The sequence below is a fragment of the Camarhynchus parvulus genome, chromosome 1 (genome assembly GCF_901933205.1).
Source record: "Camarhynchus parvulus chromosome 1, STF_HiC, whole genome shotgun sequence".
Classification (NCBI taxonomy): Eukaryota; Metazoa; Chordata; class Aves; order Passeriformes; family Thraupidae; genus Camarhynchus; species Camarhynchus parvulus.
This window is the reverse complement of record NC_044571.1, coordinates 112,489,049-112,509,991: the sequence shown is the minus strand read 5'-3', so window position 1 is coordinate 112,509,991 and position 20,943 is coordinate 112,489,049. Positions and strand designations below refer to the sequence as shown.

The following is a 20,943-nucleotide window of genomic DNA, read 5'->3' as shown; positions in this document are numbered from 1 at the left end:
CTTTAGTTAGGTCCTGATTTCCAAAAACATCATTTATTTATTTCATTTGCTTAAAGCAGCTGTGGAGTTTTAACTCTGTCAAATTGAGATCCATAGAATCTGAGAATTATTGAGATTGGAAAGGACCCTTAAGATCCTTGAGTTCTACTGTTAACCCAGCACTGCCAGGTCCATCTTGCACTGAATTAATTTCCCACCTGGTCTTGCCCATTTTCTCTCACTCAACAGTGTTCTTCAATGAATTCTTACATATTTTGCACACTGAGAACCTGCTCCTCGCTGGAAACTCAGAGTTTCCCTAAGACAAGTGGAGCCTACCTTGGATTCTTTTTTTATAATAATCCCTAAATTATATCTTTATGGAAATCAACTCATTTTTGGTTGTCCCTTCAGCAGAGAAATAAATGAGTGTTGATTTTTGTTCTTTCATTCCCCCACCTTTGCCCAAAATTCAAAGGTGTGTTTAAAAGCTTTTTCAGACATTCAAACTTTGTAATTACACACTTCTATTCACTGAAGACTGCAATTTTTCCAGTCATTCTAATAATCTTGGCACAACATGAGGTGATGAGTGGTTGTTTATTGTCGTGGAAGAGGATACATTTGCAAGAATGTTAAACCTCTTTCATGGTAAGAGGCAAAATTCTTTGCCAGTCCTAAAGTGGTCTGCCAGACCTTAAAAAAAGGGATGAATAAAGCCATCCAGTGGACAGATTTTCATTGACCTTTGAATCATTTGTTGCAGTTTTCTTGCTGCTGTAATTAGTGCTATTGAAATCAAAATATTTATGACAATAACATAAGTGTTCTCATTTTGCTGACTAAATGTAAAGATAATTAAAACCTCAATCCTACAGACAGCTCCACATATTCTTGAAGTAGTGTAGTCCAGTTTTCCTTTTGTTAGTCTTTGCTCAGGAATGCAATTCTAACACAAGTTATTGCATCTGTAGGACAAGTGGAATATATTCTTCTTGGAAAATGATGATTGATTAAAGCTGAATTTTGTGTTGGCAGGCCATCAAGGCTTTCTTGGGGAAGAGGTGGTCTGTATAAACAGAACTGAGATTTGAATGCTTCAAAAAGCTGCTTTTATTTTTGTCTTGATTTCTACCTCTTTCCTATTACCATCTTCCATATATTTTTGTTTGTGAAGTGCTTTGCATGTTCCAGTCTGCATGGTTTTTTACTTTACATCCGTTACAAATGTTTGAGAGTGCTTGTTACTCTCTTCTGATGTACTTATTAACTTTGTCTTGTACAATTTTACCACTTTAAATTCCTTTATTGACTAAAGAAATGCTGCAATTTTATCAAAAAATTCTGAAATAGTTCTTTTAGAAAGTTATTTTAGCTTAGAAGATAAATGCCATGCATAAATGGTTCCAAAATTTTGGATTCTGCTCAGTATTACTGTCATTTAAAACTATATTGTAGTGCAGTCTTGAATACAGCAATATACAAAGTTCAGTGTTTCATTTTTTCAGTGTTATTGTACACTTTGAATTTCTCCTTTCCTATTTTTAAGGATGTTTACAGATCCCCTTTGGGCTTGATCTTGCAAATGCCGGTGCATGTATAACAAAATGTAATTAAACCCTTGTTTGGCCAATCCATCTCTAGACATTAATTAGCACTAGGTTTGAAAGTTTGCTTGGAGGAATTAGCTCTAAACTCATAGAATACCTGGCTTTCATTAAGGAAGTAATTTAGTAAACATTCTTTGAGCCAGAAAGGGGATAGGTGACAGATTCATGTGTTTTTCTGCTCTGGAATTTCTTCCACAGATTTCTATGGAAAGCCTCTGCCCCCGCTGACTTTACGCCAAAGACCCAACAGTGATACCCATGATGTCATTGCTTAACTGGAGCACAAAGAGAATTTTAAAATAACATAAATTAAAAATCCTATCTTTTTTTTTTTTTTACCCTTGAAGGAAAATTTTTATGTGACATTTTATCAGCATATGACAACTAAACATGGAGTTCATCCTGTTGTGCTTAATGGTCAGACGTTATCATTTACTTTTCACATCACCAGCTCTTCTTCAGGATTTATTTGGTTTACTTGTGAAAAGACATGGCTGTAAACCTGAAGAAAAACACCTTCAAGATCCCATAATACTGAATTGTACATTCCCACTGAGACCTTTCTCCAGGTGCTGTGCAGGTGTTGGTATTTTTTCAGGGAATAAATTATTCTAAAGCATTTTGTAAGATTCCTGTATGATAGGGTGAATATAGAAAGGTTAAACAAATATTGAATATATTTTTCTACCTTTTTATAAAACAAGTTGAAAGTTTGAGTGGAGCTGTGTACCTACTACCAATGAAATGATACCTAGGAAGCATTATAAAGCTGATAGTTAAGTGCATAAAAATAAAGTGTGTTTGACTCTTGTATTTCTTTTACAGTACCAATACTTTTTCTTAGGTATTACACTACATATTTAATATTTCTGACAATCTGAAGCAGAGGGTACGATAAAAAAATGAAAATAAATATATTTTATACAAAATAATGCTATTTGAACTATCTGGAAGTTTTCTTACCTGTTGTTTTATTTGTTTTGTTAACTGAGTTTGACATAGGTAATAAATTCTGTGGAAAAAATAGAGTGAATACTGTATTGTCTACTACAACAAACAAGAAAATTCACATAGTGGGAAATTTGCACTAATTAAATCATCAATTTTGATAGGAAACTGAATCAACCAGTATGCAGATGACCTCCCTCAGTTTTTAATCTCAAAAATGTTAAAATATCATCTTGCAAACTGAAAAAACCCTGGGTTTTTAAGGATTTCTTTAACACTTCCATATAATGTGTTGAAAATCACATACCAGTGATACCTAAACAAGAAGGGTTACAATTTGTTGTATTTATCTTTAAATGTTTTTACTGTTACATTGGAGACAAGCAGTGGTGTATTTGTAAAGGTTCATTGTTCTTCCACTTAATGACAGACAGGATGAAGCCCCCATTCAGGGTTTTTTTTGGAGAAGCAGTATTTGATAATTTTATATTATGGTCTGTCATCAATAATGTGGTTTTACCAAAGGAGTTTAGATGTTGGAACAAAGTGGTATGTTACGTGTTCAGCACTTTGACATTGGAAATCCTTGCCATGCACCCCTTGCACTAAGGCGTTACACAAACGTCTGCCATATTAAAATGAAATAATTAAGATTTTTAAAGAGTAAAGTGGAATCAGTCTTAAGGATACTAAGTTTGGAATAGGTGGAGAGGTTTATTTCTCCATTTCCTAGTTTAGAGGAAGGAGGAAACAATTTCTATGTGACTACCAGCATGAGAATACTTCTGTTGTATTCCAATACTGGAACATGGTTCAGTTGAATTATTCTCAGGATTTGGTCCTTTTCCCTTCAGTCAACACAAAACTAAGTGGAGGGGAGGTTGCACAAAAATGTCTATGTGCAATCTCCACTTTACTAACACTAGCTCTGTTACTACTCAAGTTTTTGGCTTAAAGGCTCTACTTTTGCAGACTTACTTTTTTACAGCTTCAATTTCTAGGAATGTATTACACTTTTGTTTTCCCTCTTTCCTACAATAAATCATGGAAGTTTTTATTAAAAATAAAGCTAAATACTGCTGTGGTAACAAATTTGAGAAACTAAAATGTTGATGCTTATATATGAACTGTGTGTTGTGTGTGTGGACACATGTATCATTTTTGATTTTTGCTTTTAAAATAAATTTTACCAGTATGTGACCAATGTACTCAAAAATGTTTTATAAGTTTTTGTTTTATTAATATGCTTTGTAATTATTTACTATGCTGGGGGTTTTTTTCAGTAATTTATACTGCTATGACTTTTTATTTGCTCAAGATGACATTTATGTCTAGAATAAAATTAATGCAAAGCATCAGCATGTTTCCTGTATTTAGTTTTGTGGAAGTAAGTCTAGCCTAGAAATATTTAAGGGCTGCAAGTCTCACATTCTAAAATGTATGCAATAGAGTCCTTATAGGCAGAATCTTTGCATATTTTTGCAGGAGAAATGTGATCACATTTAGAATATACTGATAGATTAGCAATAAGTTGAGTATGTATGTATGTATACCTATAAAGAGCTTTGATAGTGCACTTAATATTTGAGAGCTAAAAGATGTCCAGCTGTAAATAGAGGGCACCAATTAGATTTTGCCAGACTTTTTGTCATCCATATAATTACTTTTGAGCTGTATCAGTGCATGCAGCTAAGAGTATTTGTATTTAAGTACAGGAGTGGTAAGAACACAGAAATTCACTATTTAAGCAAAATGTTTTGCGTTATCTGTGTGTAATATCTTGAATGCAATTTACACAAAATATTTGAAAGGTAAGTTAAAAGTATCTTCTAAGAATGAATAGTAATGTTCATTAACTGGATTAATGTGAGAGACTCAGTGCTTCAGGTTGTTCTGTTGTTTTCCCTTTTAGTTACATCCTAGAATCCAGAGGAAGACCTTACTCATAGATTTAAAGGTTTTAAAATCAAAATTATTAAAAATAGACATATTTGGTATCTATTAGGTCTCTGGTGTGAGATTGGAAGGGATTGATGGACCGTAACAAGGTAAACAACATTGGTTCTTTTTTCCCCTTTAAATAAGATACAAGCAGTATTTTTTTCAGTAATGTATTCCAGTATTTTAGTGGGAAGTTGAGTACTGTAACTTCAGGATGCTACCCAATAACTTTGCTATCATGTTAGCTTCTTGGCTCCTGGGATTCATTCCATTTGAAATACTTTACTATTTTGAATAGAACGTACCCGCCAGTATTTCATTTGTAAATGGAATAACTAATGGAGCCTGTTGTAAGTGTAATTTGAGGTAAGTTTATTTGCAGTAGCATATGAGAGTGATACAAGATTCATTATTGCTGTTTGCAGTTTGGCTGTGATGTTGCTGATTAACTGGAGTCCTTTCTTTGCTTTGGTGCAAATCTGGTATCAGACACATGGCACTCGCTGTCTGTCATATAGTGGAATATAGCTATAGATTTAGGGGAAGGTGATTCATTCAGCAGACCTTTTTGTTATGCTGTTACAGTAAAATTCAATTCTTGTGTACATTTTCTAGTATGGTATTGGCCTTGCCAGAATTACAGCTACAGAGAACTACTTTTTATACCAGTTTTGTTCTGTGTCTGTCAGTAAAACTCACTTATCAAAAAGCTTTTCAGGTTTCCTTCACGTTTGATACGTAAGAGGTCTCTGTTTTGCCTCCAGGCCCTTTGTCACAACCCTGACAGAAGCATTTTAAATCAGCTTTCAATCTAATCTGCATGCGGTGAGCAAAACCACTTAGTCTTCATTAGCTGGTGCCTGAAACTCAAATATTTATCCATACAACAGCACTCCTGCCTTTACCTTTGCACCCCTTTCCAGTCTGGATTTCAGAGGCTGGGTTCAGCCTGCAGAAGCTTTAATTAAAACCACTTTTAAACAAGTTTGCTGCTTCCACAGGGCTTGATCTTAGCAAGAGAGTTGGCAAATGGGCACAAAAGTGTTTGTGGCGATTTGTTTTGTTTTGCTAGGACACGGTGATTGCAGAATGCCCTTCCTTGGAGGAGCAGTTTGCAGGTCTGGAGTTGTGTCCAGATGAAGGGATCATAGGAGAGCAGCCTCCGATTTTAGTGCTGCTAAACCAGGTACAGCTGAACTGGGGTACAGTGGTCCTCCTGATTCCTGCCCCCAGAGAATGTTTGATCTGAAAGTGTGTGACAGAAATTTCTGTGAATAATTAATTCTCAAGCCTCCAGCAGTTTTTCATGGCAGTAGCAGTGGGTTAAACTGGAGCTGATCTCCGGTGTGGTTCAGATGAGCTGAGTAGCACTTCTAAAGCCTTGGGCCAGATAGGAAAATAGATCTGGTGAGGCACAAGCAGAGATCTGATGTTTGGGGGGAGGATGTGGGGGTGTGGATGCCATCAGACCCTCCAGCAGGCACTGGGATGAGGATCAGTTTGGTAAATTAATTAGGTGTGCTGTCTAATCCTGGTTTGGCTATTGTTGAGGCAGAGGAGTGGGGAGGGCAAGTCAGGCTCCCACGGTAAAAAAAAAAAAAGAGGCAGCTAAAAATTAGGAAGCTTGGGGGTTTTTGGTTTGTTTTTTTGGTTGGTTTTTTTTTTTTTTTTTTACTGTGAGAGTAGTGAGACACGGGAACGAGGTGCCCAGGGAAGTTGTAGGGTGCCTCAAGCGTGGCAGCGTTCAAAGCCAGGCTCGATGGGGACTTGAGCATCCTCCAGGAGGTTGCGTCCCCACCCCTGGCCGAGGGGTTGGAACCAGCTGAGCTTTAAGGTCCAGCTGACCACTGGGGTCCGTTCCGGCCCCTCCACGTTCCGTGGCGCTGTGAAGAGCTCTCATTCCCAGCCGCGCACCCTGCAGCGGCCGCACCGAGCGCGGGGGCCGGGCCGCGGCCGCCCCGCCCCGGGCAGCCGGGGCCATGCGGGGCCCGGCGCTGCCGCTCGCCCGCCGTGCTGGGGCCGCGCTGGGGCTGGGCCGGGCGGCCGGGCAGGACCCGGGGCAGGTGAGAAGGGGCCGGGGCTGGGCTGGGGCTGGAGCCAGAGCCAGGCCGGGAGAGCCGGAGCTGCGGCCGGAAGCGCGGAGGGAGGGCCTTGGCCGCTTCCTGCGCGGGCCGTGCGAGCGATGGACGGGAAGGAGCGCGCCTGTCCCGTTTGTGCTCCCGTGTCCCTCCTCCGCAGTGCCGAGTTTCTGTAGCCTCCTCCGTGCCTTGGGTTTCTGTACCCGCTGCCGGCCACTGCTCCGGCACTGACACAGCTTTCCCTGGTGCCCGAGCTCCGTCCCGGTGCTGTTCCTGGAAGGAGCGCCCTGAGACGGGACGGGACGGCTGCTGGGTGCCCCGAGGGAGGGAAATTCAGCGTTTGCCCTCGGGGTTTGTTTAGGAACCAAAAGCTCTTTCCCGTCCTTTGGTAAGGTAAACTCCATCAGAGTGCCAGGAAGCACTGGGTTATCAGCACAGTGGATATGGAGGCTGTTTGTTAACCAGCCGAGCAGGGAGGAAGAGTGTGCTGTAGCTTAACTCCTTTGCTCTCTGAAACGTCTATTACATCTTCCATCACGTAAAGATGTGATATTTAAGCATTACAAAAACACTGATACTAAGTTGATGTAATAAGTAAGATGGTTTTTATTCATTCTAGTGAGAACCTAGAGAGGGTTTAATTTGGCTTTACTACTTTTCTTTTTTCTTGCTTTCTCTGAAGCTGGAAAAGAAGGCAAAAGGGAAGCTCCAGAAGCAGATCTGCCAGGTGGTTCTGGATCACTTCGAGAAGCAGTACACGGCAGAGCTGGGAGATGCATGGAGCAGTGTCAGGTCTGTGGCTTTGGGGACATGGAAGGAAAGGGAGAGATAAGGAATTGAATTAGTAATGACATATATGGCAAAGGCTGTCACTAAATTTGGGTCTTGATCACACTTCATTATTAAAAAACAAAAAGTATCAGTGCATAGCATTAGTTTAATTGAGTCAACTTAAAAGCTCTTCGATTGGATCAATGTGTTTTTCTGCTTTAGGCAATGAATACTCCTGAGGAATATTTTTTTTGAGATTAAATGAAAAATTGCTAGTAGGAATTCAAACAGAAAGGAGGGAAATCCATGTAAGAAAGAGCAAACTGAAATACAAACAAGTATGGTTCTATCACATACCACTGCTGTCTTCCAAAAATATCTGTTGATTTAAGTTTTAGTGGTGCAGTGTTTGCAGAACGTAAAATGTAAAAAAGAACACTTGTAAAAATGGCATTTTAGTGTTGGCTGGAATGAGCATTGTAAAACCAATGTGTGTGTGATTATTTTTGTTGTTTACAGCTAATATTACAGTTATTCTTTGTCCCCAGGGCAGTACTTTATAGTCAGGAAAACCATTATACTTCATCATTTATATCTCTTACATAAAATAAAAAAAAATGGAGAATGTCTTGTTTCAGAAGAAATTGGTGTTTTAAATGCAATAATTAGAAAAAACAGTGGCTTGATTTCCTATTAAAATTATTTTCCTGTGTACTTTTCTAACTAAAATGGTTAATTTCACTCTCAAAATGATGAATTCCTGATTACACCAGAATTATCCAATAGTGAGATTGTAGGTAAAGGTTTCCTACGCTGTTTTATTTGATGGGTTATTGAATGGCTTTTCCTTTTTTTCACCCTAGAGACGTGCTGACCTCGCCATGGTGCTGGCAGTATGCCGTGCTGCTGAACAGGTTTGTGAAAAACAGAATTCAGGTTGTAGAATTTTTTAAAGTTTAATAATAATAGGACAAAGAAAGATAATATTTCTAGCACGGGGGTGCTCCTGGCCATCAGCCAGAGAAACTGCTGTGTATACAAACAGTGTTATCTTTATACTGTTAAATCACTGAGGTACATGCATATTCATGTGTTTCATATATTATTCAAACATTCTTGCTAACTTTCTGATGTTTTGGGAACTCCTTTGTTAGACTTTTTCACACACTGGCTTATCTGCATGACATCCTGAGTGTCAGGTCAATATCTTTTATTTCTTCTTGTGTCTCCATCCTGGTGTTTCACATCCCCTGATAAGGATTTAGTATATCCTCCTTAAATGTAACACGGTATCTCTAATTGTCCTCTGGTGCTCTGGTTTGTGTCAGGGTTATCTTATCACTTAGGTTGGTCAGTGGATGGCCTTGCGCAGTTCTAGTTACACAAAAGCCTTTTTCACATCTTATGTTTTGCTGAGGTCTATAATACAATACATTAATCACACCATTGTTTCCATAAGTGATACATAGATACTATATTCATTACACTACTATTTCTACGAGCAACATAGTGTGTACTTAAGCTGATAGATTCTATTATATTAAAAGCAGCTAAAAAGAGTTACAATTGATACTATTTCTAAATACTTATATGAATAACTAACTAATCACTAATAACGTGTATAAGCTAATGCATAAATGTGAAAGACAATATTATCTGGTCATTTTTCACAGGTTCAGCCAGAGCCCTGGCCTGGAGAGCAGCCTGGCTGAGCAGGGATACCATCCTGCCTTCCCAGCAGCCCTGCCCTACCTCCCTGCAGCCTTCAGGTGTTACACCAGGGCAGCTCCTGGCAGATTCCCTGCCCAGAAGCACCAGCCTGGCAGGCTGAAGGAATATTACCTGCTCAATGCTGCCTCGCTGCTGCCCGTGCTGGCCTTGGAGGTGAAGGATGGGGAAGATGTTCTGGATCTCTGTGCTGCACCAGGGGGCAAATCTGTAGCTATCCTGCAGTGTGCCTGTCCAGGTAATGGAGCCAGGTGCTGGTGGAGGGGGAAAAAGCCAAACAACAGTTTGTGTTCCACCTAGTTCTGTGCTGTTTCATAAGGATTTTATGAAATCTTTGTTTGACTTTTAAGTATTAAAAATGCTGTCCTTACTTTAACATAGGTTAGTGGAGAGTGACAGGCAAAAGTGGGGTAGCTCTGTGGATTTTTTCTCAACTATTACCTCTCCAGAAGTTGCTCAAAGCCATATCAATTTGCTGGCACAGGGATGTAAGTAATCTGCAGTCTTAGAATACTTGTCCTTTTTTACTTTTTTTTTCCTTCTCCTCTGTTGCCTCTTTTGACAATACTGTGCAAACACTACAGGTAAATTTAAGTGTGCTGATGTAAAGCAGAGCTTCAGAAGTTAAGCAAGATGCAGTCTTGAAATGTGCAAGATCTGGGCAAAGGGAGAAGGTTTATGGTAAGGAATTGGTTGGAGGAGGATTCTGAGATGATCAGAATGTTTAGAAGGCAGCAGGAAGCAGCAGCTTGGGCCAAGGACTTAAAGTAAGCAGGGATTGCTGTTTCCCAGTTTATTTGCTGGCTTGGGTAATAATTGTTTCAAACTGCTCACAGCACCTTGTGCTCCTGCTGATGATAGCATTACTATAACCACTTGCAGCAGCTGATAACAGCTGGTTTCCCTCCCTCTTCTAGTGGAATGGGGTGATGCTAATGAAGTAAATTAAATAGGAATTGTCCTTTCAGAAGGTTTAGAGAAAAAACCGCAACACTTTACCTTCTGTCTGCTTCTGAAGAGACCAAACTGTCGCTGAATGGGAGATGTGAAGAATTTGATTCTTAATATACCTCAGTGAATGCTAGGATGTACTTTAAGATAGACAAAATTGATGCTTTATATATTTAAAAGGCAGTTTAATAATATGGGGCATGCACTTCATGTAGATGGTGGCTCAAGGAGTCCAGGAAGGCACTCACTCTTTGGATGTGGGTCATGATTAAAGTTTGTTTTACTGTGGAAGTCTATTGCTACAGAAGGATTTGCTAGTAAATGTTTAGGGTTTGCTCTGTAGGAGCATGTTGAAATTTATTTAGGTTTATAAAAATACAATAGTATTCTAAATAACCCAGGCACGTAAGGTGTAAACTCCATAGTAGTCATGGCAGTGCAGTAGAACTTCCAAAATGGGTCTAACTCCTCATATTTGCAGGAAAAAAAAATATATATCGAGAGAGACTTATCTTTGGGTGTTTACTTCTCTTTCTTTGCTTGTTTGTTTTTCCTTAATTTTCTAAGGTCATTTTCACTGTAATGAATATGATGATTTGAGGTCAAGATGGTTGGAGCAGACGATAGAGTCCTTCATCCCAGATCCTTTCATTAACTTGGTAACAGTCTCTAAACTGGATGGTAGACAGATTGGAGATCTTCAGCCTGAATTTTATGACAAGGTAACATTATTATTGGCAAATTATATTTCTGCATTCTGATTCTTCTTACTATGTTGCCATCTTTCTAATTGTCTTTTTTTAAAATTTTTTCTGGTCCCCCCACAAAAATACCTGACCTATCAAGGGGAATAAAGTAATATACAGGATTTGTAGAGCCTCAGGAAACACTTCATGAAGCTTGCTGTGCAGTTATTCCTGTGTTAGATGATGTTGGGAATGAATTCTGAATACCTTGTAGCTGTTATTTTTGAATGATGTGTAATTAGGAAGGGGAGAACAACAAGAGGGAGCTGGTCAGGTAGATCTTACTTTCAGAGCATTAATTTTTTATTTCCCCACCTGCTAACCCCATAAAATCATCTAAAAGTAGTAATGGGATCATTTCACTCCCAAAATGGAAAATAAAAATTTCTTAATGTTTGCAAAGGAAAATTGAATATATTTTGGCACAAAAAAGTGACCATCTTTGTTGAGATTTTTTTTCAATTTTAATTTTATTAATTGTTTAGGTTCTGGTTGATGCTCCTTGTTCAAATGACAGAAGTTGGCTCTTCTCTGCTGACCCTCAGCAAGCTGTGCTCAGGCTCATGCAAAGGAAGGAGTTGTCCTCCTTGCAATTCCAGCTTCTAAGGTGAGAAGTGCAGAAAGTTAAAGGAACTTCCTCTAATTAATAAAAATTTCATGGGAGCAAGATTAAATAAACCAACCCAGGATTCCCCCTCTGACAGTAATGTCAGGAATATAGGTTGGGATGCTGTTTAGAATAACCAGTGGGTCTGAGATAATGAGGATGTGGAAATCTGGGTGGGTGATATCAGTAGTGAGGCCTTGGTCCTCCTAACTCACTCACAGCAATGTCCGTTTGCAGATGACTCACAACAGCCTGGTATAAAATCAAAATATTTTAGGTGTACACAGCTAAAATGGGTTTAGATGTGTTCCATATTGATTGATTGTAGCACAGAAAGACTCCCAGTCCTAACTGGCGGGGTAAAAAAGTAAAAAAAAAAAGTGAGGTTTGGTGGAGGAAAGGGAGGATTGGTTTTTTTTTTTTTGAGAACATGCCCCCAGTAATCCAAAGCCAGGTTGTTGTGTATTACACATTTTAATGCTACCAGCTATGGGCTGGTATTTGTGAAACATTTCAAACTGCACAGTTTTTCTCATGGGGAAAAAAAAAAGAGTGACTTTTCAATAAAACCTTCTAAAATAAAACCTTGAATGTTATTTGTGGAGTAACAGTCATGCCTGAAGTCCATCTGTCAAAGCAAATTGAGGGAAAAATAACATATTATAAGAAAAAAAAAGGAAAATTTTTATGGAAAGCTCCCATTGCAGTTCAAGATAGTTTAGCAAGACTTCCAGTTGAAAAAGGCCTGGCAGAAGCCTGTGATTTATAACAGAAATATGAGGATCTTATTGCAGTAATGCATCATGTCATCCATTTCCTTTGAAGAAATCAATCACATTTAAAACACTGACCTGTTCCAGTTTTCCCTTTTCAATATCTGACATGGAAAATCCAATTTGTGAACCCGTAGCAAAAGGAAGCATACATCATGCAGAGAAATTTTGAGAATTTGCATAAATCATTCCACATTGTAATCCTGGAGAAATCATGACAGCAGAAACCTTGGTTTTTTTTAAAAAAAACCAAACATTCCTCTCAGCCCAAATCAGATTTAATTGAATTATTCCTGTGTAGAGAGAGAACTTTCTGTTGAAAATGTTCTTTACTTTAGCAACAGTAATCAGAATTTGTAGAGACAAAATACCTTTGCTATATAAATTAGTAAAATACCTTTGCTATGTAAATTGTAGTAAAAGGATGGTTACTTTCAAGAGTTAGAGTTTATAAGGGTTATTGGATAAAAGGGTTATTGTTAAAGGATATAAAGGTTATTGATTGGGTTATTGGGTAAAATATTTAAAGGATAGCTGGTCATTGGTTACTAGCTGGTTATTGTTCTATTTACCTGATCACTTTAGAATAAATTCCCAGTTCCTAAGACATCTCAGATGCCACATGAAAAATGAAATGATAATGCAAGATCAGAAAAGGCTGAATGGGTTGTGACAGGTGCATTAGAACTAAAATTCTGGAATGCTTCCCTATTCAAGCCTCTGTTTAATGACTAGAGTGCATAATTATAAATAAAAAGTTGAGTTTGAATCTCTTTTCCAGTATTTCCAGTATTTCCAGTAATATTCAGGAGGGCTGAGCCTCCATGAATATTACTGTTAAAAAAAAAAGAAAACCAAAACAAGAAAAGCTTAACTGCTTTTTACACAGCCAGCTCCTGCAGGGCTCTCTCTGGTTCATTGATTCAGGTTACCTGGTGCTTGATGCTCCCAGGTGTTCCTGACCTTGGTTCCTCTGTCTGTAACCAAAAACAAGTGTAAGGCTGAATCCCAGCAGTTTTATTGAGAGTAATGTAAGAAATACATTATAAGAGCACGGAGTGACAGGACAGGGGGAATGGCTTCAAACTGAGTGGGAGTGGGTTTAGATGCGACAGCAGGAAAAAAATTCTTTACTGTCAAGAGTGCTGAGGCCCTGGCACAGGGTGTCCAGAGAAGCTATGGCTGCCCCTGGATCCCTGGCAGTGTGCAAGGCCAGGCTGGACAGGACTTGGAGTAATTTGGGATAGTTTGGGGATTGGACTGGAAATAGATGATCATTAGGTCCCTTCCAACCCCAACCATCCTCTGATTTGAAAGTGAAGCTTGAGGGACCAAGCATTATTTCAGTTTAGCAGGAGGATGAAGTGTAACATAAAAATGAGAAGAGTGAAATGCAAAGTGGAATTCTATTTTTATGTCTGTCAAGCAGCAGCCTAAAATTTGAGATTCCCTCCTTAATGAAGGAAATGCTTCACCTCTAATTTGTTTTTATGGATCTATTTCTGAGAAAGCTGGGGTAATCAAAGAGGGAAGTTAAGGAAGGAAAAGTAGGGTTTGCAATACAATGTAATTAATTAAGTACATAGAGGCTCCAGAGAATGAAGATCTGGAAGAAGCTGATGCAACAATTTTCTTCCTGCAGCCTGCATAAAATCTGAAATGTAAATAAGTGATATAAATGCTGAACAGCAAATGTTCTAAGCAATGAGGGCACCACTGATTTGAAGGAAATTGAGATTGTAATGATTGTTCATACCCAAACCAAAGCATCCCTGCTGAGTGCTCTAATCCAAGAACACACTGCAAATCTTGTTAGTATTTGGAGTGTTCGTGCGGAAAACAAATTGCAAAGTTAAAAAAAAAGAAATATTCACTTCCTGATGCTAAATGCTAACACAAAATACAGTGGTTCCCAAAAGCAAATTTACCAATGTTATCAGTTCTCAGAGAGAAAGTAAATTTTGGGCTAGGCTTGAATGCCCAATTACATAGTGGTTAAACTGTTATGGATGTTGTAATTATTCTTAGACTGGTTTGTGCAGCTGAAAGGAACTTGTGTTAGGGCTCAGCAGAACAGAAATCCAACAGAATACAATTTAGAAAACTCAGCAAAGGCATTCAGACTGCTGGAATTATTCTGTACACAGCATCTCTGAGTAATTAAACAGCTCTGTATTCTCACTGAATTGGAGTTTTCCACAGGAGAGGAATTGTGTGCTCTAAGCTGGGCTTTTTTGTGGTCATAGAGTGAATGCAGAACTATGTGTTTATAAATATAAAATCATATATTTAGCACCATTTCTGCTGTGTGGAGTAAAGTGTGCTGGAAATTGCTTCATCACATCTTCAGCTCTTTCCCCTGGAATTTTTCCTTCTGCTTCTCTGTAGCTGTCCAGTTAATCCTTTTATTATCCAAAACCATCTTCTCTATTAGCTCCACTGGGAATTTTTGAGAATTCCAGCTATTGGACCAGCAAATCTGCTGAGGGTTGTGTGGATGATAGGATTCTTTAGCCCACTTTCTACCCTACAAAAGCTGAATATTTTGTGTTTGTTTGTGCTGTGCCATTCCCCAAAACACTTTTGATTGGGTTGTTGGAGGTTTTACATGGTTGCTTGGAATTTCTTCACCAAGAGTGAATGCTGTGGCCACTGCTGTGGCTCCCGGTATTCCATCAGGTGTTCCCTCATGTTTTATCTTACAATAATTGGTTTCTGATTTTAAGTGTGGAAGCACACTGTGAATAACTTATGGATCAAGTCCCTTAGGATATGTTGCAAAGACAGGTTTATTGAATATATAAATAACTGTATGACTGAACAAATAAGCTACTCAGCAGCTTTTTGGGATCATGTATTTGAATTCAGGCACAAATTTTGCTTTAATTCCACCTTCAGTCCTTCCTCTGTGTGTTTTATGGGCTGTGAGGATAACCACTAAAGTTCTCTTTAGTGGGCTTCGAAGGTTTTTCATTCTCCCTCCTGGGCTGTCTCATATCCCTGTTTTAACAGGGTGAATATTCCAGAAGTCACCATGCAATAAAGGAGAAAGATCAATAATTCTAGCTGTTTTTTTGTCTTTGCTTTAGAATAATTTAGAATTATTTGCAGTAGAAATGTTGCTTATCAGGACTTTGGGAACAAATTTTGTCTAGGGTAAAACAGACTTGGTTTTTTTTGGATTTGTGAGTTTTCATTGTTTAGGTGAGGGGAGTTTGATGCTTGTATCTCCTTTTATTTATAATTCAATTTAATGTTGAAAAAGGCAGTTGATCTTCATGATTCTGTTATTCTGAGCTGCAGTGTTTTTCCACAGGAGCAAATTTTATTCAGAGAGGAGCAGAGGGAGTGCTTGAACTACTGTCACTGCCCATCACAAAGTATTAAAAAAGATTGGTATTTTGACACTGAAGGATTTCCTTTATCATTTTGTCCAGGTTCAAAGAAATAAAAGCAAAGCCTTTAACATGCAGGTCATATTGCCACAAAGTATCTGGACTCTTGTGAGAGGCAAAAGGTAATGTGGATGTTTTAAGTCAATAAAAAGAATAGAATTGGCATTTTTTATTCTGATGAGGCATTATCTTGCCTATTGAGCAGAAATACATAGTAGTTGCCAAAAGATGGCACTGTTGAAGTGTTTTGTTAGTTTAAAATTGCCCTAAAGTTGTGTCATCTTTAAACTTTAATATGGAAAATGGTCGAATTATTAACATAATTAATGCTGCCCCTTTCCATGGCAGGCAGCAGAAACCCACGTGCCAGAGGATAGGCTGGACATGCAGGTGCTACCTATAGTGTGAAATACAGATTTTTGTGTCTGCCCAGTTTTAAAAGGATATTTGAGACACCAAGACTTTTCTCTGTCAGTGGGAAAAATCCTTTTTAAGTCCTAGCTAACTACATTTAGGTGCATGGAAGAGTTTTTTGAATTTGTTGTGTGGCACTAGCGTGATCATTTTTTTTTCCCCCTGAGATACAAAACAATAATGCTTTTTTTCCCCCCGTTTTAGTAAATCTTGAGAAATAAACTAAAAAAAACCTCGAGATTTGAAAGAATATATTCTTTCAAAAGTCTTTTTTGGTACACCTGTAAATACAGGGAGTTAGGACAGATTAATGCATCTGTTGTACCTCTGACTTCCGCAGTACAATATGAACCTGTACCCAGAGACACACCCTACAAAAATATAAATATAAAATATTTATGTATATAATATATATTAAATATAAATAGGTAATATCTTTAATTGTTTTTTGTTAGTGCTGTAAAGTCTCATTTAGAAAGAGGAGGGGAGCAATCTACATGTGTTAATTTGTTTTACAGAACTTGTGGAATGAGATGGACAGAGAAAGGCTCCAGAAAAAGTTTCCAGGGCTCTTAATGTGTGTTCTCATGTTTCTTCATGTGAAGCACGAAACCTTGCAGTAGTAGTGCCTGTAAACTTGTAAAATTCATTACAGGAAATATATGTACCTGAAATAGAATTAGGATATTAACTAGATGTTTATAGCAGCTGAAAGTTTTAGCTCTTTAATAAACAAATGTAATGTGTGCCATCAAGAGAAAAAGAAGTGCAGATTAACTACTTTTAAATAATGTGGGTTTTTTTAAACACTGTAATAAGAGGAAGGTGAAAAAATATTTTGGCATCTTAATCATTCTAGATTTGACTTCCTATTTTTGGGAGTCAGAAAGTAACAGGCACTGAATTCCTTCAGCTAAGAGTGGATAATTAAGATTCCCAATGAAAGAGAAATCTTAATTCCTAGCTGGTGGAGTTACAGTAGGACTAAGTTGTGCTTCATCTCCAGCCTAGCCCTTGGATGATCTTGTTTCCCTCCAGTGGTTAGAGAGGAAGTTGATTAAATACATTTGAACAAATTCCCTGATGATCAGATCCTGTCCTGAATGAATTCTCTGTGCTGCTGATGAGGAGAGGACCAAACTCCCTGGCTCTGCTGGCCCAGCTCAGTTCTCACCCTGTGTGACTTTGAGCCCAGCTCTTCCTCACTTGGAATTTTGCAGCTCCCTGCAGGTTTATCAGAATCCAGGCACGGCTTAATCAGAGCTGGGGGCATTGACTTTGAGCACAGGCACTGAAACAACTGTTGCTGCACTTGACAAGATGGATAGATACATTGATTAACCTTGCTGCCTGAAGTAATTCTCCTCAGATATTTTAATTCCTGCTGCAGGTTCAAAATAAAGAGAGCTGCACTGAGCAGGCTGACCTTTTTGGGTCATGGGCCAGTGAAGATTCGCAAGTTGAGGTTTAGACACAAGGGGTTTTGAGGTGAGATTTTCAAGTTTCCCTTCAGAGACCTGTGCTGCTCTTTCCTCTGATGGAGGAGCATGGTGCCCTTGAAAATGTCTTGATGGTTCTTGCTTTCCATATGGGAAGTGTCCAGGATTTTAACCTTCTAACCTGTAGCTACTTTTTTATCTTTTAGCTTTCCCACTTTTACATGGTAAAAGATTTTTTTCTCTTGACTAAATGCTGTCTTAGAGGAAGGAAAGTTGTTGCCATTATCTGCTGTGAGTAAAATTCTCAGGTTTGCTGGAAGTACATCTCAATTGTCACATTGAAATGTTCCCAAGCTCACTGGCTGCCCTCAGGGCTTGGCACTTCTGCGTGCATGGAAAAGGTGTAGCTGGCAGGGGAAAGTCTGTCAAAAATGAGTTATGTGGGTGGATTCTGATAAAAATCTCAAGATCAGCTCAACTTCATGAGAGCCTATTTAGACTTCAGCTCTGTTCTCTTTGAGTTCTAATGTGAAAGATAAAAAGCAAAATCCAATATATTGGGGGGAAGTGATTTTTAATTTCCCCAAATGGGTGTGAGGCCAAGAGAGAGTGCATCAGGCTTTCTTGCTGGTTTGGTGTCCCTGAGAAGGCAAAGTTGCACATCCCTGCTTTGCTTGAATTTAGCAGGTAAGTGTCACAGACATCCTTTTCACTAAAATACTTTCTTTAGGATTTTTTCCTTCTGAGAAGCTGTGGCCTCAGAAACAAATGTAAACAATAATTTATCTGCTGCTGTGGAATGCAACAGGTCTGTCTGGATTGGCCCAGCTTGGATGTTTAGACATAATGGCCAATCCAGAACTGAGGTCTCTTAGAGAGAGTCCGAGAGAGTGGCCTTGTTATCATTCTTTCTATTCTATTCTTAGCTTAGCAAGCTTCTGAAAAGCTCTCCTGCTTTTTCTTTGTAGTATAGTTATAATGTAGTATATATATATATCATAAAATAATAAATCAAGCCTTCTGATCATGGAGTCAAGGATCTCGTCTCTTCCTTCACCCAAAAACCCTTGTGACCACCGTCACAGGTAAGTCCATTTATGTGGGTGCACTGTGGTTATTAATATATACTTGGCTCACTGGTTATCATAATCAAGACTCATAAAATAATTGAGCAAGGTCATGTGTATGCTCCCAAGAGAAATAGGTTTGGTATCACTCTCAGGAGTTTTCACCTGGTCTTATCGCTGTCTGAAGCAGTGTCCTGGTGTTCCCATATTATTTTGGACAGGACCTTCAGAGCAGCTTTGAAAGCTGTGATCAGCTTTGATCCTCCTTGTGCTGAAGCTTTTGTTTATTATTTTCCCAAAAAGTTACAATTCTGTTAAAATGGCTTATCTTTCCCCCCCTTGTACTTCCTTCTTACTTTTCTCAACTGTTTTTGGTCAGCTATCACCCTTGGGAAGTCCTCAGCTTGTTTCTAGAGGAATTGCTATTTCCATGGCATTGTCTTTGTTTATCTAGACTTGGAATCAGACTCTCTGCATTTGGGGACTGCTCACCTCATGTGGTTTGAGGAAATAGTTGTTGCTTTTCTTCTTTTTATTTGTCCCAGGATATTTTTTTCCCCTAGAGTAGAGGGGTTGTGTGAGCATGGTTTTGTCAGTAATATCTACAAGTCTCTGATTATTCAGTGTCATTTACACCATTCACATGTTCTGGTTTTCTTGGTATTAAATAAAAGAAATCTTATTGAGGGAACAGTTGTGTTTAATGTGTTATTTTCCTGTAGTATCTGTTTGTATACCAGCTTACAATGCAGTCTTTGACCCAAAAATGGCTCAAAACATATGATTTAATGGGGTTTATATTCAGACAGTGTTTTAATAGCAAATTAATCTTTGTGTAGCTTCTTTTAGAAATGTGGTGGTACTAGGTTTGAAGAATACTTCTGTGGTGCAAGGTTTTTGAGTTTCTCCTTATTCTTTTAATTTGGAGTAGGTGAATACAACTTGCATATCTCATTTCTATACTCATAGGCTGTATTTCATGTGTCTGAGTAAGGACTTGGCAGATCTTGTAGTGGGAAATAAGCAGTTTATTTAAATTCTGTTTTGGTGGTATAGTGATAAAGAGCCTCTGTTCCCTCCATCCAACAGCAGTTGTGAAGCTTTCAGGCTTTAAGCCACTATTTTGCCTTTGTTTAGTCAAAATTTGTCAACAGGTTAATAAGTGAAGTGCACATAAATATATGATCCCTAAAAATGAAGTTTTTGAGGCCTCAGTGACACCCCCAAATCCTCTCACCTGCTAAATAAGTTGCAGAATTAGCAGGGATGTTTCTGAAATTACAGCCCAGTCATTAATTCAGGGTGTTACTGCAGGTTCACACAAGCATCTTGCCAAGTCTCTAAGAGGCCATTTTGATGTGGGGTCACCCATTCTATGTGCAATTGCCGCATTTTCACAGCAGTGCTGAGCAGAGGAATGCTTGATGTATATTCTGAATGGATGCTGCTTTGTACTTGTCACTGTGGTGTAAAAAATACCTTCAGCTAACTGAGAATGCAACAATAAATGAAAAGCAAAATTGTGTAGTGGGTGGTTTCCTGAACTTAAGACATTTTTGTAATGTTATTTTTGTCATATTTATTTATACTCTGGATTTATAAGTCTGCACATTCTCCCACTAGCAGTATGTCACTTTTGATGTTGATTTTTTCCCCTTTTTCCTGTTGTTCTCTGCAGGTCTGCTGTTCAAGCCCTGCGTCCTGGTGGCTCCTTGGTCTATTCCACGTGCACCCTCTCCAGGGCAGAAAACAGTGATGTGATCAGTCTCATCCTGAGCTCCTGCAGCAATGTGATGCCTGTGGATATAAGTGGGATGGCCAGAGGTGTTTCCCAGGAATTCACTCTTCTCAGTGGAATGCAGCAGCATGAACTGCTGGTTCTCCCAGAGAAAGGGAGAGCGTGGGGTCCCATGTACGTGGCTAAATTAAAGAAAGTGTCCTCCAGCTGATGCCTGTTGGTTATGAGCAGTATATGATAAAATTGATTTAAATACATTATGTGTATATGAACACATGCAAGGCAATTGAATTTAGAGCATTGCAGTTTCCTCATCAAAAGGAAGCAAGAAATTTAACTTATTTTAACTTAAAATACTGATTGTGCCTTCCAGCATGGGCTTGTGAGCTTCTGAGAAGCCCTTAGGACATTTGTATTGTTTTCAAGGTGATGCTTTTAAAGGGATTTGTATTCTAGAATAGGGGCTTAATGTGGTAGAGTTTTGCACTGGTTTTGGTTTTTTTATTTACTAGCTTGGTTCTAATACAGTATGTTTTTAAATAAATTGTTTTCAGTGGTCTAAAGTGATGGAAATCCTGCATTCTCTCTAAACACATCTAGAAATCTGTTTCTGCAAGAACTCATTTGTATGGACAGTGTCATCTTCAAGCATACTGGCAGAACAGGTTTCATATTTGCTAAGTTGTTTGCTTAAAATTAAAGGTGTCTTTTGTTTATAGATGAAAAGGTCAGCAGTTAGATCAACACCGACTTTTTTT

The 20,943-nt window shown here is 38.6% G+C and overlaps 2 protein-coding genes across 5 annotated transcripts in view; both read left to right on the top strand.

Moving 5' to 3' along the window:
* ARL13B (ADP ribosylation factor like GTPase 13B) overlaps positions 1 to 3,846 on the top strand; it is a 33,532-nt gene extending 29,686 nt beyond the window's left edge. For 3 of the 4 annotated variants that reach the window (XM_030951867.1, XM_030951875.1, XM_030951857.1), the window contains one exon: positions 1,788 to 3,846. In XM_030951867.1, coding sequence (XP_030807727.1) covers positions 1,788 to 1,864 — 77 coding nt within the window. In that variant the 3' untranslated portion in view covers positions 1,865 to 3,846. Of the gene's footprint in view, positions 1 to 1,017; positions 1,047 to 1,787 lie in introns of all 4 variants that reach the window. The other variant, XR_004060870.1, reaches the window with a different exon arrangement.
* A 2,611-nt stretch (positions 3,847 to 6,457) lies between these two features.
* On the top strand, positions 6,458 to 20,748 carry NSUN3 (NOP2/Sun RNA methyltransferase 3). Its single transcript, XM_030947798.1, has 7 exons — positions 6,458 to 6,541; positions 7,239 to 7,348; positions 8,191 to 8,241; positions 9,001 to 9,293; positions 10,574 to 10,728; positions 11,238 to 11,359; positions 20,126 to 20,748. Exons 1-7 carry the CDS (start codon positions 6,458 to 6,460, stop codon positions 20,394 to 20,396), a joined length of 1,086 nt encoding a protein of 361 aa, XP_030803658.1. The 3' UTR covers positions 20,397 to 20,748.
* Positions 20,749 to 20,943: the final 195 nt, after the last annotated feature.

Bases quoted from the DNA above. Each gene is read 5' to 3' on its own strand.
- NSUN3 (XM_030947798.1), top strand. From the start codon at position 6,458: ATGCGGGGCCCGGCGCTGCCGCTCGCCCGCCGTGCTGGGGCCGCGCTG. The intron at 8,242-9,000 runs GTTTGTGAAAAA...CATTTTTCACAG, and splicing joins TATGCCGTGCTGCTGAACAG to GTTCAGCCAGAGCCCTGGCC. The intron at 11,360-20,125 runs GTGAGAAGTGCA...TGTTCTCTGCAG, and splicing joins TTGCAATTCCAGCTTCTAAG to GTCTGCTGTTCAAGCCCTGC.